The sequence below is a fragment of the Eutrigla gurnardus genome (genome assembly GCF_963514095.1).
Source record: "Eutrigla gurnardus genome assembly, chromosome: 2".
NCBI lineage: Eukaryota > Metazoa > Chordata > Actinopteri > Perciformes > Triglidae > Eutrigla > Eutrigla gurnardus.
Window position 1 is genome coordinate 12,620,854 of NC_139916.1, and position 27,999 is coordinate 12,648,852.

The following is a 27,999-nucleotide window of genomic DNA, read 5'->3' on the forward strand; positions in this document are numbered from 1 at the left end:
AAAGTCCCTGAACCGGCTGAAAAAGAGGAGAAATAGGAGGAAGAGGTCGATGAGGACGTCAGAACCAGTAGTAGCCTGTAGGTGGCGTCGAAGCGCCGCAGTCATGTAAATGAACCGAGCCAAACAGGCTGCGTTAGCTTTCCTGTAATGACGTTAGCCTCCTGGATGTTTTTCTTCAGACGTTAAAGAGTTTGGATAGAGAGGAGCGACATCCATGAAGCTTTCCGGTCCTTTTGAAGCGCAACCATCGTGACCTCCGCCGCTCCGTGTCCATCGGCCGATCCTGAAGGTATGTCGTTGTTGTGACAGCTCGGTGCCTTTAACCGGAGAGACTGCGTAACGTCAAAACCGTGATGTTAGCTATTTAGCTCGCGTTAGCATGCAAAGCTACTTAAACGAGAGTCGGACTAACGTCAGCGTTTTCTATCAGTGTCGGGACAACCGAGCGGCGTTTTGACAACAAAAAAGTTATGTTATTGGGGATTATAAAGCGAGATGACACGAAGCCGTGTAAGGTTTTATTTTAAGTTTAAGCTGATTTTGAAGATGAGTCTAGCTGACTTGGCTAGCTAGCTAGCTTAGCGCGCTGTCAGGCTAAGGTCAAGAAGCTGGCCAGTCTTGACAGCTAACGCTAACTAATATGGTCCCCCAAGAGTCTATAAACGTGTAATATGGCAGCTAGCCCCACTGCTACGGTACAAATTCAAAGATATGTATTCTCGTCAATATGCAACACGGGGAACGAAACGTGCCCCCCCCCCCCAATTGAAAATACGATGAAGAAAACAACCAAAACAACAGTGCATTTTCGAAATGTGCATCACCGCAGCGACAAAAACAGTTCTCCGGGCATATAACATGGCATAGCGTTAAAAGTCGACATCGGGCGGAGGGCGTTTGTCAATCGACTTTGCCCGTGTTTGAGCACCGAGCATCATCGCTCTCTGGTCCCACCGCGCTCCGTCCTCTGCGGTCCGCCCGTGAGGTGCAGCCCGATCCGGGGGCAGCCACGGTCGTGGAGCCGGATCTCGGTAAAAGATATGGACACCATGGTCAACAGCGATATGATCCAGGCTGGCACGAGAGTCTGATGGTAACCTGGTTATCGTTTTCCATGATTGAGAGGTGGGTCCATTAAAAAAAAAAAAAAAAAGTTGTATTATTGAAGTTAGCTCTGTGTAAAACGTAGTGAGGGACGGAATGGAGGAGGTTGCACATTGGATTCATTGCCTTGGGTTTGTAGATTGGTATGACTGCATAACATTGTGAGACAGTGGAGGTGTGATGGCTTTTTATTGGGTTTGATTAAGCAGCTTTTGTGTTGTCATACAAATGACCACGATGTTGATAAATAAACTAGACTGCGTTCATCCCTGTCTGGGTTTTACCTACTGTCACAGTAGGAGTGAGTAGCCGCCTTATGGAGGACGTGATGGGCTTTTTTAAAAATTTGATATATATATAGTTTTGGCCTATGTGCCGTGCTAAATATACTGGTGAAATCAACCAGTATTTCCTCTTAGAATCAGAATTGGAAACACATTTATTGCCAAGCAGGATTTTACGCCAATGAGGAATTTGTCTTGGTGACTAATGTGCACTTGAGGACAATAACAATAAACAAACAGTGACTTTATATATACACACACACACACACACACACACAATATAAACAAACAGACATGAAGCAAGGCCATCCCAGTCACCTATGTTCACATGTGATTGATGATGACTGTTTGACAACATTGTCAAGGTTTGAGGGAAGAGTGTCTGAGGGGTATTCCACCAAACTCGCTAATCAAGGCGGCGCTTACCTGGTTAAGCCTGGTTAGAACTAACGCCAACTTCCACTTGCGGCTAAACCCATTCCATTAACGCATTTCAGCCGTGCCTTGTTGAGGCTAATTCAAGCCAGGGTAACGTGTGTTACGCGCGTTCACGGGATATGAAGCCAGACCAGAACCGTGAATGTCGAATCATCGAGAAAATGGCAGAAAAGACCAGAGCAAAAATTATTGATGGAACTGTACGAGGAGTACAAACCCATCATAACCAAAAAAGGGAATACTGTAGTGCTAAATAAAAATCGCGAGGCTGCTTTGGCAAGAATTGCCAAGCGATTAAATACGGAAGTACCGTTAAGAGTAACATGTTCTAATATAACACTGACAACGATTTCTCGAACGTGAGTGTGTTAGAGGAGACTGTGAGATCCCCCACAGGCGCACTGCATTTGGGAAGAATGTGTTGTCTGTTGTAGGGGGGGAAATCTGGAATAGTCTTTCCTCTACAATAAGGGAACGCCCCACATATTCCTCTTTTAAAGGACAACTGAAACAGTGGCTTAAATCAAATCAAAAGTGCGACCACTGACTCGACTTGAATCAAATTACACATTACTTTTTATTTCATTGTTATATCCTGTCTGGGTCTGGTGTCCTTCTGAGTATGTAATGTATTGCGCTGTGTCTTATCTCTTCTATTTGTATTTTATCTATTTTTATTTAGTAGGACTACGGATGCAAATGAGCATCTTTGCTATAATCCAGCATATTTACAGAGATATGTAATTATCGATGCCACGGTTCGATTCCCGACAATGGAAGTTTGTGAAACGTCTTTCTTTGGCCGGAACTCTCTCTCTCTCTCTCTCTCTCTCTCTCTCTCTCTCTCTCTCTCTCTCTCTCTCTCTCTCTCTCTCTCTCTCTCTCTCTCTCTTTATTTCTCTCTCTTTTAGATAGGACTAGTTCAATGAACACATTCAATGAACCTACCTATTAATGAACTCACCTGAAAGGAATTTATGTGGCTGACAATTGCATGCAGCAATGCCTTTGTCATTGGGATCTATAACATGCTATTAATAATAACATATTTATGCCTATCATGTTTTTGCAAGTTATATTTGGGTTCTGGGGAAATTGTATGACATATTTATCATAGTTAAGGTAAAATGTTGGTCTAATTCTCTGATCTAAAGACAATTATACAAGCAAAAAAAAACCACACATGAGATGTCCTCGCCGGGATGCAAACCTGTGATGCCCACATCCGGGGGCAGGAGCATCACCACTCCCCCAACTGGGGGCTTTAGATAAAGATATGGCCAGTCGGTCTTCAACAAAATAAACGATTTATTCATATTTTTTTAATTGCAAGCATGTATTCTTAGACGCTTGATGAAAATATAGTCTGTTTGTACTTCATATACAGTATGTAATTTTGGTAATTTTTGGTCTTTCACGTGACGAAATCACGAAGACTAGGCTTGGCAGAACCTTCTGCTGGTACAGTTGTTTCCGACAGACGGACTTCTCTGAAACCCCCGCTAAAGTAAGCCTGATGGTTAGCCTGCCCCGGAGCAGCCCCAGGGCAGGCTAGTTTGGTCGGATAAATTCCCATGGTTACTTAGCGGAGAGTGCCTCAAGTCACGTTGATGGAACGCAACTCTCGCTAAAGGTAGCGAGGCTTATCGAAATTAGCCCGGCTTTGCGCATAGCGAGTTTGATGGAATACCCCTCAGGTTTCTCTCCATCCTCAAAAGTTTGGTTTGTAAATCACTACAGTTCTGTAGAATTATTGTTGTCTTGATTACAGCAGTCTATATGATAACTACAGAATTAATTACATGATAAATTAGACCCCAGTTTCCTTTCTCCTTTTCAAATCCTCATCTGTCACGCGTTGCCAAAATGCAGCACTTGAAGATTTGTAAATATGCTGAATTTCAATTGTATATTGATTATGATTTAAAAAAAATGTATTGATCCATAGTGAAACCAATATTTGTGCTGATTCAGTGTATTAGATTTTGTACAAAACTGTAAAAAGATATTTTGAGGTAAATTTTCATTTCCCTTAAATCTTTATTCAAGGGACATACTACTTTTATAGCTTCATTATCTCACCTTTTCCAACATTTGAGTTTTTTCAGAACGTAAACAAACCTCAGCCATGCAGGGACGTCTGTTGCCAACCTATAAATAAAGGTCTACGTGTGACAAAGTTCTGTCAGCTTGCTGAAGTATAAATTATGCTTTAGCCTATTACATACCAGTGGTCCATGCTGGTTAGAAAGTAGAGCTTCTAACATGGTTAATTGCATTCGCAGTAATCAATATGACTTCCTGTTGCTTATCAGTGCAGCCCTGAGGAACATGAGGTGACCTGATGAAGAGAGAGTATAATTAAAAAAAGAATGTATCTACGCACATTAGTCACACAGACCTTTCTGCAGTTTATCTACACCGTCAGACGAAATTCTGAGGCTGTTCTATTATAGTCTATTAAAAACTTGATGTCTGTGCCAACATCAAATCTCATTAAATCCAATACAACGGCTCGGTATTTAATATTTCTAATCAATTGCTATATTAAAGCCAAGATCAAATGAAAAATGCATTTGTAACCCCTTAAATCACATCGCCTCACATCCCGTCACTTTGGAATACACACAATGTAGTTGCTGTAACTTTAAAACAGACAACTCTATAGCATCATAACATCATCCCATTTTATTTATATATAATACTTGTTTCTGTTTCCATCTATATGAAGTAGATTTGCTGACTTGCTGCTATTGTCACTTTACCTCGTACCCTTGTTTTTATTGCTCATCTGTACTTCTATTCTTATGATAGTTGCCCTTTTACAGTTTGCAAACAGTGATCAGATGTATGCAAGGATGCACGTGCAGTTTGGCAATTGAAGCTGCTTGTTTTGTTAGGTCATTAACCACCAAAGATTGCAAATGCAACCCGAACAAATGTACTTTCCAGGTCTGTGTGCTGTTCTCAAGTGTGTGTGGAATACATTAGCATGTGGCTCAATATTTAGTGGCCATATACCAACATGTATTTGGTGAAGGAACCTGGCGTGTAACATTACACCAGTGAGATAATAACGTCTGTGGTCATGTGCAGAATGTCAGATACCATGACTCAGAGTTTTGGATTTGATTTTGGATCCCCGTGGTTGCTTGAAGGCACCTGTTGAAAACATGAACAGAACACGTAGGCGTCCTTGTGAAAGGTTTCAATGATTTTTAAATACATTTCATGTGTTTGTTTTCTACGCCAACCATTTACGCAAGTTACTACTAGCATCCCCTAGGGATGTTGTTAATTAACTGTTTTGCTGTTCACAACAATACGAATTTTCAATAATGGAAAAAAAAGATAAAAAAGAAGCATAATAGAGAGTAGCTGTTCCACTTTAAAGCTCAATCCACCTTTAGTGCGCCTAAACCAGAGTTGTTGCTACCTTCAGGGTTGTCCCAGTCGGCAAGTCCGGCGGATCGAGGGCACTCTGTCAGATTAGAATGTTTACAACTCTCACGCTCCTCCCCCACGACCACCGAGCTCCTTCCCCTCGACGTCGTGCCCTTTGAAATCCCTTAGATCATGCCAGCCGCTGTCGATTTTTGCAAAACAAACAACAGGCTCTACCTGCACGTAGAGGCGCTTTTTTTCCTAAAACCGGATGATTTATGTTGTTCTATCAGAGCATAGTGTCGGCTTCAGTGAATATGATAAAAAAAAAATGTTGCCGACTGGGACTTTAACTAGAGCCCGACCAATAAAGGATTTTGAAGGCCGATACAAATGTTTGTTGATTTAAAAATCTGATATTCCGATATATCGGCCGATATTTTTTCTTTAATTTCAGAAACGTGTAACAAAACATTAACAGATTTCCCTAACATTAGTTATTTGTAGTTATTTGAGTCTTCACTAAAATATGATAATGCAGTTTAAAAATATACTTGTTTATTTTATTATCACAATGGAACAGAGGAACATCAAAATGTATTAAAGTTCTGATAAATAAAATGTATAAAAATACAAACTTAAGATATAAAACTTAAAATCCTTTGAACAAAAACACAATAACAACAACAACCAAACACAAAGTTACCAGTATTAAAAGACTTGGTAAGCTTCATAAATATAACTTCGAACAAGACTGGAGACAAATTCTGATAAGTTCTATAAGGGTGTTTCGTCCGTTTTTATTTTATTTTTAAAATATTCATTTATCGGCCATTATAAATGCTGATACCCATAGTTTGGAAAATGCCTAATAATCGGCTGATAATATCTCTAACTTTAACTATACGCATATTATTGAGTTTGCAGTGGCGGTGGACTGGGCTGCAATTTATTGAGGTGTTTCTGCAAAAAAACAAACAAAAAAACAAACAATTATACCAACACAACAATTTTTAGCTTGATTAAATGTGTCTCTCATTGACATGATAGTCTCATCAGCTGTATGACGTGTGGTGAGTTTGGGTTGCTGCGGTAACGACACAGTCTTAGGTTAGTGGTGAGAAAGGCGCCCAGATGGCAGACAAGTGTGGTCTTGATGGTTGTTTTGACTGATCGGAGCCCTTTTTCTCACTCGGACGTTTGTTGATAAGACGGATTGTTCTTGTTCTGCTCTCTGTGTGTGTCTGTGTGTTCGCATGTGTGTGTGCGTGTCGCCCAGCAGCTGTTGAGTTGTGTCAGGGGACATGGGAGGCAGCTGCATGTCTGTTTGTGTGTTTTTTCCCAGTTGTAGTTTGTGATTTTTGGGAGCCGACAGATGTGATTGGGGTTTCTCTCCCACAGGGCTGCATGATACAGCGAAAGAGCTTGTATCTTGTACCTTCACTACTTTCTCCGTTCCTTCCCTGCATCCTTGTGTATCTCATAATTAGTTTTAACTGCTGTTTTCTTTCTTTTCTTTCTTTCCTTCACTTCCTTTGTTCCTTAATAATCTCCTTCTTTCCTTCATTACATCCTCTTTTCCTTCTCCATCTTTTTTAACCTTCAGTTTTCCACCACCTAACTGATTGTCTGTCACACTTGAACCGCGGTCTCTCTTATCTTCTCTTCTTCTTGTCTTGGTGTTTGTGAATTTCAAGTTTGTGTTGTTTGTGTGTGTCAGCAGTAGCTACCTCCATCCCTTATTTAGCATCATTAAGTCTGGTTATGCTACACTTCACGAATGCAACCACTCAGAAATAACACACACACACACACACAAGCTGCTGAGTTAAAGGAAAACACCACCGCATTTCCATACTGAACTATGTTCTGCTCTGATCTTAGACGAGGTGATACATACCTCCCTCTCCTCTGTGCGTGCACTCAATGGCTCTTGCGCGCACTCCGCGCAGCGCTAATTTGCTAGCATGTAGCTTGTCCCAGTATATTCCTTAGGATCCAAAGGGGGGTGAAGTTAGAAGCGACCAAGCACTTCCACGTTGTCCCTATTTAAATACGGTTACGTGAGTAGTTACATGACCCAAGTTTGGTTACACAAAATGAAACATGCCAATTTTTCTAAGCGGATAACAAGGATAACTATATAGTATGGCGGAATAACAACTGGAAGCACTTCGACGTCGGCGCAGTAATATCATCACTCCGCTCCCCCTCTTACTTCCGTCAATAGAACCTACGTGACCTGCACGCCGTCGCCTGCACCAGCTGTAGTAGTTTGTGCACAGTTGAGGAAGCATCAGGTTGTAGTAAGATAGTTTGTGAACAATCAAACATCATGGTTATAACGTGCATCGTACAGGGTTGTGAAAACAAGCAGAAGGTATATAGTCCCGTCATGTTTTGAGTGATGATATTACTGCGCCGACGTGGAAGTACTTCCAGTTGTTATTCCGCCATACTATATAGTTATCCTTGTTATCCGCTTAGAAAAATTACCATGTTTCATTTTGTGTAACCAAACTTGGGTCGTGTAACTACTCACGTAACCGTATTTAAATAGGGACAACGTGGAAGTGCTTGGTCGCTTCTAACTTCACCCCCCTTTGGATCCTAAGGAATATACTGGGACAAGCTACATGCTAGCAAATTAGAGCCATTGAGTGCACGCACAGAGGAGAGGGAGGTATGTATCACCTCGTCTAAGATCAGAGCAGAACATAGTTCAGTATGGAAATGCGGTGGTGTTTTCCTTTAAGATGACGGCGACGATGATGATGATGATGATTTATATTAATATATTATATACTAACAATATAACCTAATGCATATGATGATACATCTTTTAGTTAGATTATTGTAATTCTGTGCTCAGTAAAATGTTGAAATGCACAGACGGGATGACAATGATTTCTTGTTGAATTACTTTATCTGGGAACTAGGGATGGCCAAAACTAAAAATATTTTGACGGACCACCGAGCCCCATTAACCGGTTGAAACGGGTTAACCGATCAGATTAATAAATGTGCACCCCCTTGATTCCGATCCGCGCCTGCTGCTTATGTCTCTCCCGTTCAGTTTCGCCGCCCTTCCACCTGGGTCACTTTTTTAAAAGTCCCAGGGCTCATTTAGGAAAATGACGGTTCCGAGACGCTGCTTGTTTAGTTTGAGGAGAAGTAGTGCTTATAATAATAAAGCAAGATGATTATTATCATTACCTTATCTGTTACCATTGAAAATCCTGAAATGTAGTAATGTCCGAATCCAAGCCCATCCAAGATAAAACAGGCACCTTCGGAATGCGTAAAAGACGCACCGGCCAATGCAGGTCTAACTCACTGTGTGCCTTCTAACAACGGACAGAACAACTCTCTTTTTTGTATAATTATTATTCTTTATTTTTTCACAAAGACAGGTGTCCACTCGAGTGTTTTACTTTCCTTTAACTTTGTTGTGAGATCAGAACCAACCCTCTGTGACCTCGCATGAAATGTACACAAAGAAAGATCTTGTAATGAGATGGCAAACTGTAGTCTTGTAGTCTACTCTAGTCGCGTAGCGTGTAGTCTACTACTGTGTATAATAATTGAGATTGCATTCTCCGCACCTCTGACAGATTATAATCTGAATAGCTCAGGTGATTTCATTGCAGGTGGAAAGGGTCTCTCTGTTGATTGTAAGCACATTTAGTCAACTGTGTGTTTAAAAAAAAAAGATTATATTTTGAAAGGAGATACATCTTTTGCAATCCACTGTGTGAGTCATTGAGCACATCGACAGCTTAATTAGTATGAATTGATTAAATGGATTTAAGTAATTGATGAATCTATCAAGTAAAAAAAAGCATTATACTCGGCATGCTCAGCTCAGCATTTCTCATTAGACTGAATGTGTTATTGACTAAACAAATGGATTAATTGGGGGTAATATTGCCAATACAAGTTAAACTTTTTGGTAACAATTGCTTTTTTTGTTTTGTTTGAGTTTTTTCTGGGGTGGCCATGGGTAACGTGTCTGGCTGCTTGACTGACCAACTCAATATGCTGCAATAAAAATTATTGTGAAGTGAGATGAACTGAGTGAAAACTTAATTTTATTAGATAAAACAGAACATTTTGTTTAGATGCCGTCATAAGATTTGCTTTGGCATATGTCTTCTCTTGCTCTCTCCCTCCAGGCTGGCTTTACAGAAAATACCCAACCATAACTCCAAAAAGAGGTATTTTGTGTATGTTAAACCCCTAGTATTTACCAAAACAAAGTACCGGTAGGCGTGATTAACGATTCATCCAGTACATTGAATGCAACGGACTGCAAAATTCTCTGCTGTGTACTGTTTGAAAAAATGTGTGAAAGAAACTAGTTGGACACATGTTGTCATGCCTTCTTCTTCCTTCAAGATGGCTTTATTTGTAAAATCTCATAGCACAAAGAAAAAAAGAAGAAATTGGTGTTGGAATCTTGCAGCTTCCTCAAAGTCTTCTGACAACCCAGACAGTGATATGCAATCTAAAAGTGACCCTTCCTTCCCTTTTCAAATTAATCTACCAGGGTGACAACGTCTCCCACAAATGATAGATGTGCTGCAAATCCTCGGTAACCCTTTAAATTCGACACAGATGCAACTCACTGCCAAACTACGCACTTCCACCCTTCTCCAGCCATGGAAGTACTTAATTGGCTCCAACTGTGACTTACTGAAGGACGACGAGATTCCCTCGCACATTCAATCAGTCAGAAATAGCAGCTTAATCAGTCTGTTGATGTTGTAGAGCCGTAGTGAGCCCACAGCTTTGTCATAGCGATGGCTGATGATGTAAGAAATGCTCACACAGATCCTCTAAGCTGATTGCCTGGCTGCTCAGGTTATTCACCACACCTGGCAGGACACGGAGGGGGCGATTAGAGATTGGGTTGTTTGTTTGTTTGTACCACGGCCACCTGAAGGGCCTCCTCCAGTTTCATTCAGACAGACATCACATCTACAAAATGTACATCTGTAATGTTGTATATTATGCGTTTGATATTGACATGAAGAAAAAGATGGAAAATCTGGTGATGGAATAAATGGTGTTAGCAATTGGTGATGGAACTATTGATTTCTTATGGCTAATTCTTCATCAGTTTTTCAGCCCACCGCTCACCCCCGTCGCGACTCTAAGATCACAACAGTATATCAATAAAATCAGTAATGAGGATGTGGAATTTTTTTTTCTCCGTATGATCGCCCAGCCCTAGGAGGAAGAAGGATGGTGTGTAGGAGTCAGCAGGGGGAGGCAAGTCGTCCTTGACTTTGCCCTCCACCAGCCTATTCCCAGCCCTCTGCATCACACTGCATACAGGACGCTGCCTGCAACACACCTGTTGTCTGTGTGCCAGGAATTCACCGGAGACACATATAGACCCACTAAGAGAGACAAGACCACTGTACAGAGAGGTTACCCAACACCAGCTGTTGCATTTAATACCCTGATACCTAGCTCTGTGTGACCAGACGCCTTGTGATCCCAGCCAGCAGCCGTGCCGTGTGAGGCTGTACAGTAGGCCTGCAGCGTAAAATGCTGCACCCTGGTGTTCAGCATTAAACGTTCAGCATGAGCGGTGGGAGGGTCAGAAATGTACTTGCTCCTATGCACATTGTTTCATTTATTAGTGGTTGTGAAATGACATCTACCTTGCTCTTTGCAGCAACACATGGTTGGCATTTTTGTCCTCTCCCCCTCCCTTAAGCCACCCAACTGAACTCCTGTTTCCAAGATAATTGAAATGCTCACTTGCACTTCAGCTCATATAAACTTTGCCTTTACCCGGTATCATGCATGTGTAACTCTCAGCAGAGATGAGAAGTTTAGTTTGCGTTATAGAGCAAATTTAAAAACAACTAAATTTGTCCACAGTGGTAAAACAATGGTAAAATATCCCAATATCAGCTCTGAAAAAAAAAGTTTCATTATTTATTTTTTTTGCTGGATTTACTTGCTCGACATTGTCTTTTATTTGCACTGAGTAAGTGGGCAAGCCTTATTGTTGAGCCCTGAACACAATAGATCATAGGCATCGATTTTCAGAACCGGATGCTGCCGCCTGGTTTCAACACAAATCGGTTGGAGGAGAGCGAGTTAACGTGTGCTGTAAACAGCCATGGGCAACACAGTCCTGCTTAGCTAACAGCTAATGCACAGAGGTTTTATTGAGTTACATTGTGATGTCTGATGATTGTCAAGCTCCATTCAGTAAAAATTTGTATTGTCCCGAAGGTAAATTGCAACGTTACCATGATGTGATCAAATGATGTCTTGTAAAATAGCAGCAATATAAAATAGATATTGGCACCAGCACTCGGTATTGGCCAATATGCTAGTTCAGGTATTGGAATCGGTATCAGGAAGGAAATAATGGCATCAAAACATCACTGTATATCATCTTCAGCAACAGAATATTAACCATATCTTGGCACATCCAGACCTCACAGAGACGGTGTGTGTGTGTTCATATTTCTGAGTGTAGGATAGACGGTGTTTGTGTGTATCTGTTGTTGAGTGAAGGGAAATGTGAGAAGTCACGGATCGTCGGGGTGATTTCACTGATCCCTGAACAGATGTGACCTGATGTTTACTGTTTGCTCTTACTTTAGAATTCATAGCTCATGGGAACAGTGTGTGTACTGTGTGTACTGTGTGTGTTGTGTGCGTGCACGCCTGCATCTGGGGCTCAGGCTTGGTCGAGTTTGGATCGTGACCCGAGATCAGAGGGTTAGATGTTGAATTTCCATCGTGGTTGAATGCGTGCCTCGTGCTGTTAGCAGTCGTGATCGTTGCCTGTGATGTGGGCCCAGTGCGAGTTCTGTACGAGGGGGGAACAGTGTATTTTAAGAGCACTTCTTACCTTGATGACAAGTCGGAGGTTTGAGGTCCTCAGTAAGCGTCTAGTCCGTGCCGCTCACTTTTAGCACAGAAAACAATGTCAATAAAAGCCTTGCAGTGGTCTGCAGGAGCAGTCGCTATACGCTTGTTATTGATGCTGGAGACTGAATAGTAGTTTAACTTGTAAGTCTGTTTATGGCCAACATTTCTGTCGTGGTGGTTAAAACAGTGTCTAGTTTTTGCCTCTGCTTTGTGTGGCATTTCATCCCCTTTCTTGTGGATTGTAGCCGCTCAGTCTATTTTGCATGATGTAATTACCTTTCTTCTGAATATAGTTTTCATTGTGACTGCAGTCCATGTTACCCTTGCAAAATGCATTCCATGTCCACACTTGGGCTGCAACTAACAATTATTTTGCAGTAGAGATTTATCTTTTTTAAATGTACATATCACAAAATTGTGAAAAAATGGCCAATGGAGTTCAAAGTAGTATACATTGAAATTGCCATTTTTAGTTGGTCAACAGTATTTAATTCCAAAGATGTTTCATACCTTCAGAAATGGTGAAGAAAGATTGCACATTGTAGAAGCAACTGTTCACTACTCAGCTGATGTGAAATGTGGATTTATTTTCTTTCAATCAGTGCTATAAGAAATGCAATACAAGGCGTATTAACCTTGAAGGGAAAACAAGCCACATATTTAAATGAGGGGTTTGTTTAAAGGCCATGTGGTAACTACATCGATAACAAGATGAAGCGCACCAGGAACTGATTCAGCTCAGCAGGCTTTTGATCAATTGCTGTCACTTCTTGGTAATTAATCGGAGTAGCCAGTCAGAAAAAAATCAAACCTTTTCGGGGTTGTGAAAAGTTGAGACAAACAATCAAATCACTCACAATCAGGTGGAGATGTTCTCAACTGAGCACAATTCAGATGTTGCAGTAAACGGATTTCAAAGATGAGTTTAAAAAGTTGATGTTGATGAAAAAATGTCTTTGTGCATCTGAACTGTTGCGTTCGGAAGCTGTTTGACGTTACTCCGTTATTTTGAGCGCACATCGTGATATCATCAGCTTGTGTCGTGCCTTGCTGCAGCCCTGACGTTGACCAGACGAATCCTTCAGAAACGCACACACACACACAGGCAGGCAGGCCCTGGCGTCATTTACCTTCCAATCCTCTTCTCTTCTTCTCCTTTCGTCTCATATCTTCAGGCAGGAGATGAGTCATTTTGGGGTGTAGCTTTGAGGTGCATGATGGGATAGGAGGATTGGACAAGAGGTGGGGGGGGGGGGGGGTAATAGTACCCACATTGTTATCGTCTCCATCGTCAGTGTTTCAAATGTACATCTTTTATACATTATATTTTACATGTTACTCAGCAAAAGAATAGGCTTTGTTTTCATTCTGCATTGTTAAATATCCTCTCAGATAACGATGATGATTTAAAAGTAAAAATACAGTTGATATTCACGGAGCTGGAGGAGGGATACAAGGGAAACCGTGGACTGCTTCTTAGTTGTTTTGGGGGGGAACGTGTTTTTTTTTTTTTATATATATATATATATTTCTCCAAACTGTATTTGCTTAGTACTCTCTCTTGTTTAGGAGTGGCTGTCCAAACAGAGCTCAAAGAATTAAAGGCAAAAATCCTAACGCAGGCTCTGTTCTAGTTCTATCCACTGTACTGGCCTGCAATTCATCAAATTTGAAGAAAAAATCCTGTACGGGGGGATGTTTTTCTGACCCTAACAGTGCTGCTGCTGCATTGAGCTACATAGACACTCTGCTACATTACATTTTAATGTAAACAACAGTCTGTGGCGACAGGCCCAGAAAACTGAGTGTGTGTTATTTTTCTAAGTGGGTTCAGGACTCCAGACTAACTTCTTACAATGGTTGCACTGGAGAGCGTGCATAGAGAGTGAGTGGTTAAGCCACTATAACTTGTCCAGCAGTTCCAAAATGAATGATGTTACCTCTTCTGATTTTTTAATCCTGGTTCTCAATGAGGCTGTGTTATTGCTTGTGGAGAACTGGGACGTTGTTTCACAACCACATAAACACAGCCCTGCTAAATGTCTGACGTGACCAAAGAATGACAGAATGGTCGCAATGTGGAGCCTTGAAGTGGCTTAAAAACCCTGAATTAACGCAACATGGTGTCATTTCCTTTCTCTACAGGAAGCGGTGACCCTGCCTTCCTGACACCCTGCTTCTCCTGCCATCCCCCCAACTCTGCTCGCCCACCCGCTGCCCTGATTGGGTCTCTGTGCTGCCGGCGGTGGATTGGAGCACTCTGATTGGAGGTTTTGCAAGGTGGTTTTTCGGTCTGGCGCCGCCTCCCCCCGGGGCCGGCGTGCGCTCCCAGCAGCCCGTGGTGCCCTGCGCCCCCCCCTCCCCATCACTGCACACAAGAGCCCATGCCCAAGGTAAGACCAGGAGAAGCCTGATGTGTTGCAGTGGAGATCCCAGTCGTTGGCAATGAAAAGCTTGGATCTCCCAACATTGCTCATAAAATATATATTTAAAAAGAAAGGGCTAAAATATAGGGCTAACATGTTAACCTAATCATTTATAAATCATTCATAAATTAAAGTGATATATATTTGTGATTGACAGAATTGCAGATTAATAAACTAAATGTATATGCATGATGAGATGTAATAAGTGAGGCGTGCACAGAGGTGTAAACATTAAGTAAAGTATATGAAGACTAAGTGATGGGGAAGATGTTGCTCGATGTTGCTCGTTGAATTTATGTGTTGGAGGTTTAATTTTAGCCCCAAACTGCTGTGAACACCTGTCGTTCTTCACCTTTAAAAATAACTGAAATATGTCCACGGCCCTCAGCGTCAAAGGCTTTACTTGATACACCGAGTACCAAAAGCTGACATCAAATGTCTGGTCATATTTGTAATCTTGTTTTCTGAAATCCTTCTCCCCTTCACAGGAGGAGGCGCGGTGCGTCCGCCAGGAGCCATGTGCCTCCCTCACACCAACAACATGGACAACAAGTTACAGGGGGTGGGGCAGGGGGGGGTGGCTGCACTCCGACCACGGGCAGGAGGCGTTCCACTGGAGCCCTTCGTACACCAGGTGGGTAGGAACGGCGTGAGTTTCAGAGGTCAAGGAAGAGACAGCAGAGTCATTGTCAGGACAGCAGAGTCATTTGCCATCTTCCGAAAAAGGCTCAAGACTCACCTGTTCAGACTTCACCTCGACTCTACATAGCATGACCCACTAACACCCTCCCTCGACCCCCCCCCCCCCCCCCCCCCCGCAAAAAAAAAAAAAAAAAAAAACTCGGATCGTAGCACTGTTACTCTTGAAGTACTACTTTACTCAGATGAGGACCTAGCACTTGTTCTATTTTTAGCTCTTACTGCATCGGCAATGATACGTCGTGGTTTCTTTGTTTCCTTCTTTTGACAAATGTACTTATTGTAAGTCGCTTTGGACAAAAGCGTCTGCTAAATGACCTAAATGTAAATGTAAATGTAAGAGAAGATCTTCATATTATAATAGATATTTAAGTTTTTATGTTGCCTGTTTTCGTGTGTGTGCAGGTGGGGGGTCACACCAGTATGATGCGTTATGATGACCACACAGTGTGTAAGCCTCTGATCAGCAGAGAGCAGCGATTCTACGAGTCTCTGCCTCCAGAGATGAAGGAGTTCACTCCAGAGTATAAAGGTCAGTCACAACTCACTGATGTTTATTATAAGTGGAGCCGTGGACTCCTGGGCTGGATTTTGGTGGAGATCTCCATATGCCGACCCTTAATGTCTGACACGGGCCCACAGCCCCGAGATCAGATGGAGCTACAATGTCAGCACAGCCTTCCTCCAATCGATCCGAACCCCATTCAGAAAACAAGCATCTTAAGAGTTGCTCTTACACGCCTTGACTTCAGACATTTTACAAATCTTCATCATTTACAGCTTTAACTGCCCTATGATGCACCTCACATGCAGGTGTGCAGACATCTGCATAATAGATGACAGTAGATGTTACAATTTAATGATTGGTTATTAATCAGCTCTTTGTGACGCCCCCAGACTTGTAGCGTTCAGAGGAGCCCGGGTTTCTGTTGGGGACTCCGGTTACCCCGTAATTCAAACACTGCTCTAAATAATCTTCAATCCTCTGGGCGGATGCAGAGCCAGACAGAGAAAAGAGGAAGACGGAAGTGCGGATGTTTACTGGCAGTGAAGTGGTTTAGCTGCTCTGCTCTTCATCACCGGGCACCTAATGTAGTTGTTTCCACTTGCTTTTGCTGTAGTAGCATAAGCAAACGCACTCTGACAGCCAGCACACACACGCACACGCACACACCATCCTCTCTCCTACATGTATGTGACCTATTTATCATTTTAGCAGACTATGTAAGAGAGGAGACACTGATGAATGGAAGTAGGTTAGGAGTGGAAGAGCAATTTCTGGATGGTGGCGGAAGCAGGTGCAACTAATAACATTGACGGCCCTGTTCCATTTAGGCGTGCCTTTCAGTCACGACGGAGGGCCAACAAACGAAACCACCGGGGCACTGACGCAGACACACTTAATGGAATGCAGCCATTATTATAATACGTTAGCTTCATCTTTCTTTGATGTAAAAACTAGTGCATCGCTCGTTGACTCCAAGAAGTGATTAAAGGTTGGTTGTAATCAGGAGAGACAAGAAAATGAAGACCAGATCAATTATCAATTTATTAATTTATTTGAAAAGGATACTGTGTAACTATATATAACATTATTATTATATATTTATGGCTAGATGGTACTGTTATGTTTTGATGGAAATCCATCCAGAAAACACATTTTTTTTCTCAGAATCTAAGGTTGCGAGAGAAGGAGCAATTTTGGATGGTGGATGGAGCACATCAACTCATAACAGTAATGAGTCGACAGAGGCCCACGGACCCCCAACACTTGCATGCAGCCTTTATTATATACGCTAGTTTCATCTCCTGACTATTAAAATGCTTGTTTTCCGGATGGAGCTTGGATCGATCAGAGCTAGGCGATGCTAATACTGTAGCTACTCCGTCAACCGTCAACGGGTCGCATAGGAAACCAGAATTACTCAATAACGTTGGTATGCAGCCAAGAAGCTGAATTTTTGAGTGTGCTGTGGATGGCCACTGTTGTCCCACAATGCATTGCACAATCAAAATCAAGATGCAACTCATAAAACAGATCTTTACAAAGTGTGGTGAGGAAGTTCTGGGTAAATGTTGGAAGACAGAAATGTAATTAAATCCCCGGAACAGCCTCCTCTTGTGTGTTTTAATGCACATTTTCAATCTGTGTGAAAAAACGAAACACCTTCCTCGAGCACACTTTGTATTCCCAGTACACCGACCTGCAGTTACCAGTATGTCTGTATTCCCAGTTCCCACCAGTTCACCCTGTTGGTGGGTCCCAGTGCCATGACAACAGAGGCCCATAAGGAGTCTATATTTAGCCCTGGATGTCTGCCCACTACCATTGTCCTGCTGATTAAACAGCAGACAGACAGCTGCCAAGGGATGACTTTCTCAATCTGTCAAGGTTGTTTCATCCAGAAAGTGTTTGACATTGTCAGATCGAATATCCGCTTTCCGGGGGGCCAGAGCGCACACTTCAGTTTGGACGTGATCTTGTGGAGCTGATTTTTCCCATTGTTGAGCAAACCGACGGCAAAATTGAATTTGGACAAAATCGGGAGGTTGTTCAGTGCCTCGCCTGGCAGGGTTGAGATGTTCTACTGTGTTTGTGAAGCGGTAACAGTAACAGCTTAATGTTTGAATGAAACTATTCCTATCTGGGTAATTAATCTGTAAACTGTATCTCAATTAAATTTCCAGAACATTTACTAAATATTGATGTACAGATGGACGATGAATGACCGTAAAACCCAACGAGTGTGTCATGCCTCTTTCCCACTGGACAAAAAAACAAACCGCTAACACACACTAACATCTGGCTTTTGTCCTTAGCTGTAAGTCAGCATTTATTCCTGGGATAAATGACTCTGCAGTAGTCATCATCAGTTGTCAGCTCCAGCTCTGATCAGGAAACATGATACCCAATATAACTTATTAACGTACGGTTAATATGCACTTCCCAAAGCCACCAGACTCCAGTTGGACAACAGTAATTTAAAGTAATTTTTTTTAAATTTAAAGTTAAACACACTTTATTGAAACTCAGGGGGGGGGAACCCAACTCATCAAAACCAGTGTTTCCATTGTTGCAACAATCACAACAAATTGGGTCAAATTAAACCCTAAATTCACCAAGTTTGATGTGAAAGAAACAATCATTATAAGCGCTGCTCAAAGCTACCAGACTCCATCAACAGAAACAGGGATTTTTGTCTTGCCGACTCTGGTTTGAGAGTTTGAAAGAGAGACAGAATGAGTAACGTGTATATACAAATATAAATTAAAAAAACACTGTGACATTAACATGTTTTCCGGCACATTTCTGGAAAAAAAATTGGAATGCATTTTTGTATTCTGGAAGTGTCAGAGGTGTCTATTTATCAATTTTTAACTTTTGAAAAGTTGTATTTACAGGTAATAAAGAACTCTTTAGTTTGATCCGTACGGGTCAGGACTTTTGCTGCTACAGCCTGACTTGGTTTGGTATGACCAATAGCTTGTGGTGGCTAGAAATTGAGTTGGACACTGCTGTATAACTGACTTTACACTTTGTTGAGTTGTTGTTTCACTACTCGATTTCACCTTTTTGATTTTACACCTTTCTTTGCCGATTTCCCTCTTTCTCTTTCTTTCTTTTTTTTTTGCTAATAACTATAATTGACACAGCATGCACATATATTTGTATAACTTTTCTTTTCACAGAAAAATGTCATTAAATTTTATATTTATATTAAACATTCAGTTTTAAATACACAATCTGCACCAAGTTACAGGACCTTCTTTCATTCAAATAAATCTCAAAATAAAAGTGCATGCTGTGCGTGTGGCAACGTAAAACCATCATGCATCATGTGTGTGTAAATTTGACTAGTTAAAAATGGATATATGATACTGATCAGCCAGTCAGCAAGTTTAAGGTCACATTTAAATGAAAATGTTTTCTCTGTTTAGGTCCATAAATAGCATGTCTGATGTTTACTGTGGAGCCATTAAGAGGGCTTTTTACAGCAGCAGGTGTAAAAATGATTAGAGGTGATAGGGAGTCTGTTTGGATCCATTCTGCTATTATTAGACTTGTTGACAAACCTGACAACCTGTTGCAACACAATGAGGCACTACACCTCCTGATTAGACTCGAGGTCATTTAGATTTATATATATTTTAACAAATGCATCTGTTATTTTCTAATCATCCTGTCTGTATTTGCACTCCGTCCTGTCAGGTGTGGTGCTGGTTTGTTTCGAAGGCGACTCTGATGGCTACATCAACCTGGTGGCTTACCCCTATGTGGAGAGCAACATGGAGGGAGGCACAGCAGAGCACGAGGAGCGTGATCCCCCAGAGAGGGAGCAGCCGAGGAGGAAGCACTCGCGGCGCAGCCTCCATCGCTCCTCCTCCTCCTCTGATCACAAAGAGGAGCGGCCCGACAGGAGGGAGGGGCACGACACAGACACTTCTGATAAGTAAGATCCTATTAAAGGGAAGAGATTAAAAAAAATAAATGAATAAATAAACCAGTGGTGAAACAGTCAATTATTTTATTCATGAGCTAGATAACTAATTTTCATAGTAATAATTTAGCAGTAAAAACACAGACTTCACAGGACAGTCCAACAGTCAGAGGTGGGAACTTATGAAGTACAAATACTTTGTTACTGTACTTTCAGGTACATTTTCAGCCATCAGTACTTTTTTGACAACATTTTTCTTTTCCTCCCTACATTTTAAGGTGAATAAAGGTACTTTCTATTTCAAAACAGGCTTGTAACTTTAATGATTTGAGGGGAATTATAGTACTCTTTCACTTTTACTTGAGTAAAGAAGTTGAATCAGTGTTTCTATTTTTTGTCTTTTTGTACACAAGTATCTGTCCTCTACTTGAGTGTAGGACGTCTGTACTTTTGACACCTCTGCAGTATAATGCATGTGAATAACACAAACCTTTAAATCAATTGAAGACAATGTTTGAACAGAGTCATCAATGATCCTCTCTCCTCCTCCTCTTCCTCCTCCTCCACCACCACCACCACCTCCTCCCTGCAGCCTTGCAGAGCTGAAGAGTCCCAGGCTCGACCCAAAGATCCACTCGGACGTTCCCTTCCAGATGTTGGACTGGAACAGCGGTTTGAGTTCAGAGAAGATCAGCCACAACCCCTGGAGCCTCCGCTGCCACAAAGAGCAGCTCAGCCGCATGAGGTCTGAATCCAAGGACCGCAAGCTCTTCAGTATCCTTCCTCAACCAATCACATCCGCCGATTCTCAACAGGCTTTTTTCGCTTGACAAAAAAAAAATGGAAATCAAGGTCCACTTACTAGCTGTTTCTACAGCTGTCAAAACTAAAAAAAAAGGAAAGATGCTTCAGGCCCTGTAAAAACACTTTTTCATCAAACATCTGTTTCCAAAGGCCAAAAAACACAGAAATTAAGTTAATATGTATATACAAGCACCGGTGTTTTACAGAGTAAATACCGTAAATCTAGTGATGCTGGCTAAATAATATTATCCGGGAGAAGTCCACAACTGTGATCCGTGGTTTTAGGAGTCGACTGTTTGATTGTTGTGTGTGCAATAACAAGCACTGAATGTAAATGTCAGTGAGACTTTTTGGGAGAGGGTGGGAGATGTTGGATGATATCAGGTCAAAGGCCCTGTTTTGATCTTCAGCTTCAAAGACAGCAGAGTGCAGCTGCCTAGAAATCACAGCGACACACTCTGTCCTCAACAACAGGTCCATCTGTGTCCTGTTGCAGCAGAAGGTCCTCCGGCCTTTTCTATGTCCCAGTTTGTACGTCCTCAATTCCTTTCCTCGTGTCCTAGTCTTGCCTACGGGCAATGTGAGTGGAGGAGTCGAGGAAGGTGTTTTGTTACAATAAAACGTCCTTGCCTCATGAGAAATGCAAATGTGATTCAAGGGTGTCCTTCCACGGCGTATTAGAAATCTCCGGATTCATCAGAGCTCGGAGATGATGTGCTTCACAATCAATGAAATGTGCTCCTTAACAGCATCGTTTGAACCAGAGTTTCTGCTGCTGGAAAACGTGGTTCACCACTTCTCTTACCCCTGCATCCTGGACCTGAAGATGGGCACCAGGCAGCACGGAGACGACGCCTCCGAGGAGAAGGCGGCCAGGCAGATGAAGAAATGTGAACAGAGCACTTCAGCAGCGCTGGGAGTCAGAGTGTGTGGCATGCAGGTACAACAGCCCTGCAGCGTCCGTTCTGAACTAAGGATGGTCGTCTAAGTGTCTGATTGGAAGTAATACAGGCCATTTTATGGAGAAAAGCGCTATATAAATTGGGACCATTTATCATTTGAAAGCACCCTCAAAATATTTGCCACCAAAATGCAGCAAGTATAGTATAAGTATAAAAAAGAAGTATAAAGGAGCATAAAATGGAAGCACTCAAATTAAGAACGGGTATGTCAAAACGGTCATGCTGATATTCAAGCTCCCAAAAAAAGTGAAGTCGGAAATAAATGGTGGCTTCTTGTAACAATGAAAGATGCTGACCAGGTAAAATAGCAGTTGCTCTGATCTGAATCGGTTTCCCTCGTGTCTCTGCAGGTGTACCAGCTGAACACCGGTCACTACCTCTGCAGGAACAAGTACTACGGCCGCGGCCTGTCGATCGAGGGCTTCCGCCAGGCCCTCTACCAGTACATGCACAACGGAAAGGGTCTGAGGCAGGACCTCTTTGAGCCAATCCTGAATAAGCTTCGCAGCCTGAAGGCAGTGCTGGAGAGACAGGCGTCCTATCGCTTCTATTCATCTTCGCTGCTCATCATCTACGAAGGAAAGGTGAGCCTGGACATAAAAATACTAAGCATGATGGATCAGGGCTTCACTCATTCTTTCAGTCTACACCTGTCCAATGACATCACTGTCCTGTTTTGCATCATAGTTCAGGTGGTTTCCAGAAGCAGTTTTGTTTACATTCCACAAAAGTAACCAGCAGCCAGACTGTAAAAAGCCATTCAATCATTTCAATTGGCTGCATTATATGCTTGTACATACCTACCAGTGGCGGCTCCAGAGATTTTCTGTTGCAGGTGCTATGGGGATGCTCAACACTTAAGAGAAGGTGCTTTGAATTTCGGGGCATTTCATTATGGCGGTCGCATCGGACCACCCTGGGTATATACAGCTACACATGCGTACACGCCCGCATTAACTATACTCGTTCCGCGACTATTAGCATAAATGTAAAGGTATTCAACACAAGGGCTATAGATACAACATACATGACATCAAGGACGAAACTTTGATTTCAGAGGTGGGGGGGACACAAGTATTTTTAATAAAACTCTAACTCTTTCAGTTCACTGTGTTTTCTAGTAGTTCTTCTAGTTTTCTATTGCTACTTTTAAGTCTACTGTTCCCTTTTTTGGTTTGACTGGTTGTAAATCATGTAGCAAAACATTATCACCGATTTCTAATCCAATAGTAATAATAACAACAATAATAATAATACATGTTATGTTATTTATCAGATTATTGAGAGCTTTGTAAATGATGAGGAGGATCTTTAAGTGGATATGCTGCTTGATTGGGAGCCAGTGAAGGTGTTGCAGGACGGGTGTAACGCATTTCTTTGAGTAACTTACACTTTGACTTCTAAAGAAGTCTCTTATTTCTTTATTTCTTTTTTTAGACATCCTGGCTGCGTCTAATTACCAAACACACATACGCACGCACGCACATACGCACACGGACACCGATTCAAACGTTAATGTAAATAAAACCTCTGATATTACAATCCTTCTAGCTGACGTCAGGCAGAACAAACTCCCAACGTACAGTAGCGGACTCCTGTAGGACTCCTGACCGCAGACTAGCAGACCGGTCGGTGTGCAAGCAAGATGGAGTGACGGCGGGGACGGCCAATCACACAAGAAACGGCAGAGCCAATCGAGGAGCTTGTGGGCGGTCTAGGGAAACAGGCTTCAGCTTGAGCAGTCGTTTTCCGCTTGGTCCTAGTGCTTGACACGTCTCTGTTTACTATAGCGTAACATTGTTATTGGACGGTAAAAAGTGCAGGGGACCAAAACGGACTTTTGAAAAAGTGCAGGGGACATGTCCCCTGTGCCCCCCCCCCCCCCCCCCCCCAAATTACGTCCGTGCATGACATTAAAATATAAATATAAAAAAATTACAGACATTTCTTGGGGGTGCTATGGCTATTCTAGGGGGAGCTACAGCACCACCTAGCTCCTCCCTGGCGCCGCCACTGCTCCCTACCTGTCTGTGCACATAACTGGACTCTTCCACAAGCTGCCAGCTTGTGTGCGTGTTTGTTAGTAGCTGAGTAGTAACAACTGGCATGTTCATTGTTTCAGTTCATCATGATGATCTTGGAGGAGTTTGGAGTGGATTGGTTGGATCATTTAAAACAAAACAAACGTTTCTCCGTTGTGACCGACCCAAGCTTTAAACCAAACTGAACTGCAGTTCACCACTGTGCCCTGCAGTTCATTACAGGGGTTCCTGATTAAATAATGGTTTTATGATGTTTTCACACTGATCTCAACCGTGTTTAATTCTGTCTGTAGGAACCTGAGGGCCCTTCAGTCTTCAGCTCTGGGCAGCATGCAGCCTTGCACCAGAAGACTCCCGCGCCCCCCACAGAGCTCCACCGTGGCCCAGGCCCCCACGCACCTCCGGGCCCAGGCGCTCCCTGTGAAACGAACCCAGACCCACGTTCGCTGTCCTCTCAGGGACCAGGACTGACGGCTACGCCCTCGTCCTCCCCTTGTCCTCCCCCACAGGCCCCACCCTCCAAGTCAGATCACCACTCCTTCCACCCCCCTATCCCCTCTCCAGACTCCTCCTCCCCTGCTCCGAGCTTGATTTTCTTTTCACCCCCTCCTCCCGCCCCCCAGCCCCAGCAGCCCCCCCTGGTGGACGTACACATGATTGACTTCGCCCACTCCACCTTCAAGGGTTTCCGCGGCGACACAGCCGTCCACGACGGGCCGGACCGGGGCTACGTGTTTGGACTGGAGAGCCTGGTCCAGATCCTGGAGAGTCTGCGGGATGACAACCTGCCATAGCGCCATGCACACAAACACTGTACCACACACACACAAACAAACACACAAACACACACAGCTAGTTGTGAGTCAGTTTGAGTCGTACAATCAGTGGAGGTCGTGCCCTGGCGTTCTCACATACTGAGGCGGTTTGGCTGTAAATATGGAACAAGGTCAGTCAGGATGTCACCATGACAACCAGGGCATTCTACAGACGAATAGTGACTATAGCAACGGCCAGGAGGCGGGACAGTGGAGCCGACATGACTGTAACCTCAAGCTGATGTGGACAACCTATGTCTGTCTGAGGCTCTGCAAAACAAACACATGCACAAATTTTCCACCTCTATATTTGTGAGGACCTGCATTGATGCAGTCTCCAGGCCTGAACCAGAACCATAAAAATCTAACCTTTAAAGTACTCATATGTTACTTTATCTGGATGTTTCACCTTCGTTGTGCAAAGTTTGACAATACATGGATGTTTTCACATTTGTTCTCCTTAAATCTGAGTTTAAATTGTGAACATACCAGAATAATCTTTTGAGAAAAAACAGAAATAACTTCTTTTCAAAGTGGAGTCTTAAAACAAGTCTGGAGGGGATCTTTGAACTCTTAAGGTGAGCACCAGTAAACAAAGTGGAGGAATGTGAAAACAGCCTTGTAGTGTCGAACTCGCATATATAATTCAAACATCCAGGTGACGTGACGACAAAGAGAACACGCTTATGAGTGGACACATTTGAGTGGAGGGGGGTCATTAAACTCAACACCGTGTCAGACTTTGAAGGATGCGAGGACCAGCCAAAAATGTCTTCACTCCCAAATTTCAAAACTCAAATTGGTCCTCACCAAGATAGATGGAAAAAGAACACACACACACACACACACACACGCGCGCACACACACTGAGTCAAACACTCACATCCTGGGAACAGTTGTCCGTGGAACTGTTTGACAGCGAGACAGAGCGTGCTCTCTGAACGACCAATCAGCTGAACCCCAGGGGCTGCCCACTGAAGATGGCCAACACTCACTTTACCCCCAGCCCCCCCACCTCCTCACTCCCTGACTGCCCCCCCTCCCCACCTCCTTCACTCCTGTTCACTCCTCTTCCTCCAACAGAAACCAAACCCGGACAGTTGAACGGACCCTTTTAGCGTTACCTTGAAAACATGCTCAGAAACACATTCAAGCATCTGTTAAAGCAATAGATGGCGATGATAAGACGGCAAATTTTTTCTTCTTTGGCGGTGCAGAGGGCAGCTTCGCCCACGGGAAGAACAGCGATGAAGTGCAACATAGACGTAGGCTTTAAGGAGAGAATATAGGTAATTTCCAAATGATGTGTGTCCGTTTTTGGGGCTTAATTCCAAAACGTTAGTAGTCAGTGTCCTGTGAAATCATCCTCTGGGTTATTGTGTAAAGCGTTAAGTGTCACGTTCCCAAATCTGGTCTGCTCATATTTTTCTTATTGTCAACATATCCCATTTAAAAAAAGAGACTCAAGGTAACAATGAATCGAACTACTAACTAGTGTTGTCTGTGTATCCAGAGCCTGATATGTCTCCTTCCTCGGTGCCGTAGAGCTCCACTGTTGTCCAAAATCTGTTGGGTGACACGCAGTCGAGTTTATTCTGACTCAACCCCACACGCATCGTCCTGCTGCCACAAATACTCACTAGGATTAATCCGCCGCTGAAAAAAGTCCCAAACAAATGCACTATTTCCTCCTGTTTGCTAAAACCTGCAGTGAGCAGCTGTTTTAGGAAATCACTTTTAAATGTGAGATTGTGATTTATTTTATGCATGGAAACTTTGCGGGGGATATTTTCTTTGACAGCTGTCTGTCGAGAGAAGACATAAATCTTTACTTGTTCATGGTTGGCGGCTCGGTGCCTTAACCCCCCTCCGCCGCCTTCGCATCCCTGACTATTTATTCTCGACTTTGGAAACGGCAGTTGACAAAACAATCTTCCCACAACGTCCTTTTAGAAGCTGCTGCAGAACTTTCAATCTTCATTCAAAAGATGCTCAAGACTTTTTTTTTTTTTTTTTTTTTTCTTCCCATGCTGGGTTTTCAAATATCAGAAGCTCCAGAAAAGCTTCTAATTTCTGCTTCCTGTTGCTTTTTTTTTGCTTTTTCCCCCCTAATGTCAAGAGTGAACTTTTAATTCAAGCCAACGTGGGCGAGAAGGCTCGGAAAAATTGAAATAATGGATCACGTGATACAAAATCTTCCACCAAAAAAAAAAACTTCTTAATGGACCTTGTGGTGGGATTTATTTCTGCATCTTTTTAAAGATTTCCATCTTTATTCTGAAAAAAATGGGCTTGATGCTCAGAGCCACAGACAGGAAGTCAGAAAGTGCTGAGAGATACACCAATGTGTTGCTGGTTTTGATCTTTTCATGGGATTTGATGGCAATAACAAAAAATATAGAATTACACCAGCTTTATTCTTTAAGTTTGGGCTGTGTGATACTGTTGAATAACAAGAGTATTTAATAAGAATATTTTTCTTACATATATTATACACAGATATATATATGTGATACAATCACAATACGGCAAACTGTGCAAAATCATACAAGATAATTAAATGAATGTTCATTGCAATTAAATGTGTTCCAGGAAGAAAAAAAACCCCCACTACTTTTCCAGTTTTTTTTTTATTATTATAATTTGCCTTGAACAACAATATATAGTTTTTAAATCATCACAGTCAATTCAAGTCTTTGAATGATTATGTTTAATTATTGTCCAGCCTCAAATGTGGCGCCACACTGGCAGAGAAAATGCAGCTCGTCATCCTGTAGCTGTCAGTGGGACTGGGGCACAATTCATTTGACGATGCCACTGCTCATCTCATCTGATTGGTCCTGATGAGATAGCGTTGGCCAATCGGATTCGTCCATTTTCATGCTTCCTTTACCAAGTGGCCTGGGACGCAACACCGCCCCCTGCTGGACAGACACAGGAACTCACCCCCCCCTGGAGCTGGAATAAGAGAGAGCAAAGATGAATATTTTTTATTTTTGGTTTATCGAGGTGATAATTTATTTTTTTATTGTATCCTTTACCTGTGTGTGTGTGTGTGTGTGTGTATAAATGTTTTGTCTTTTACATGCCCCCACCCCGCCCCACCCTTCACTCACATGTGAAATGCACTGTGTGAATTGTCAGCAGAATTACGCAGTATTATTTGAGCTAAGTCGAGTCTGTTTTATTTGCTGCTGACTCGGCTTCGGTCTCATGCAGATTGGGTGTCAAGAGATGGAAAAAAACAAATTGTGTTTCATGAAGAAAGCTATTGCAGTAAATCCAGACTTCCAGACAGCTCGATGAGCCTGAACGCCTGAAGTGGAGTTGTTGCTCCCGTTGGAAGCTCGTGTGTGTGTGTGTCTCTGTGTGTGTGCGTGTGTTAGAACAGGTAGACGCCATCTTTAGTTTAGTTTGTTTCACATTTTAAGGAGTTGGTAAAGAACTGCATGCACATTGATGTCCTCCTGTTTTGGGTCAGTTTCCACCGCAGCGTCACAAACATTCTTGTTACTGTCATCACAGATTCTAAAAAGCAGCAACGGTCCACGCATCCTCTCAGATTGTGATATCTCATCGTGGATATTAGCCTCAGTGATTGATCAGAGTTATTTAGCAGCATTTTTTTCTGCATCTGACATCACCCTGACTGTCTGTTAGAACAGTGAAAGTAAGTGAGATTAAATCTTTCCAGAAGCT

At 42.6% G+C, this 27,999-nt stretch overlaps 1 protein-coding gene across 1 annotated transcript; it reads left to right on the forward strand.

Moving 5' to 3' along the window:
* The first annotated feature begins 93 nt into the window (after positions 1–93).
* Positions 94–27,999, forward strand: ip6k1 (inositol hexakisphosphate kinase 1). Its single transcript, XM_084020888.1, has 9 exons — positions 94–289; positions 14,259–14,506; positions 15,028–15,173; positions 15,644–15,770; positions 19,449–19,689; positions 20,270–20,451; positions 21,246–21,421; positions 21,794–22,027; positions 23,779–27,999. Exons 3-9 carry the CDS (start codon positions 15,057–15,059, stop codon positions 24,277–24,279), a joined length of 1,578 nt encoding a protein of 525 aa, XP_083877014.1. The 5' UTR covers positions 94–289; positions 14,259–14,506; positions 15,028–15,056; the 3' UTR covers positions 24,280–27,999.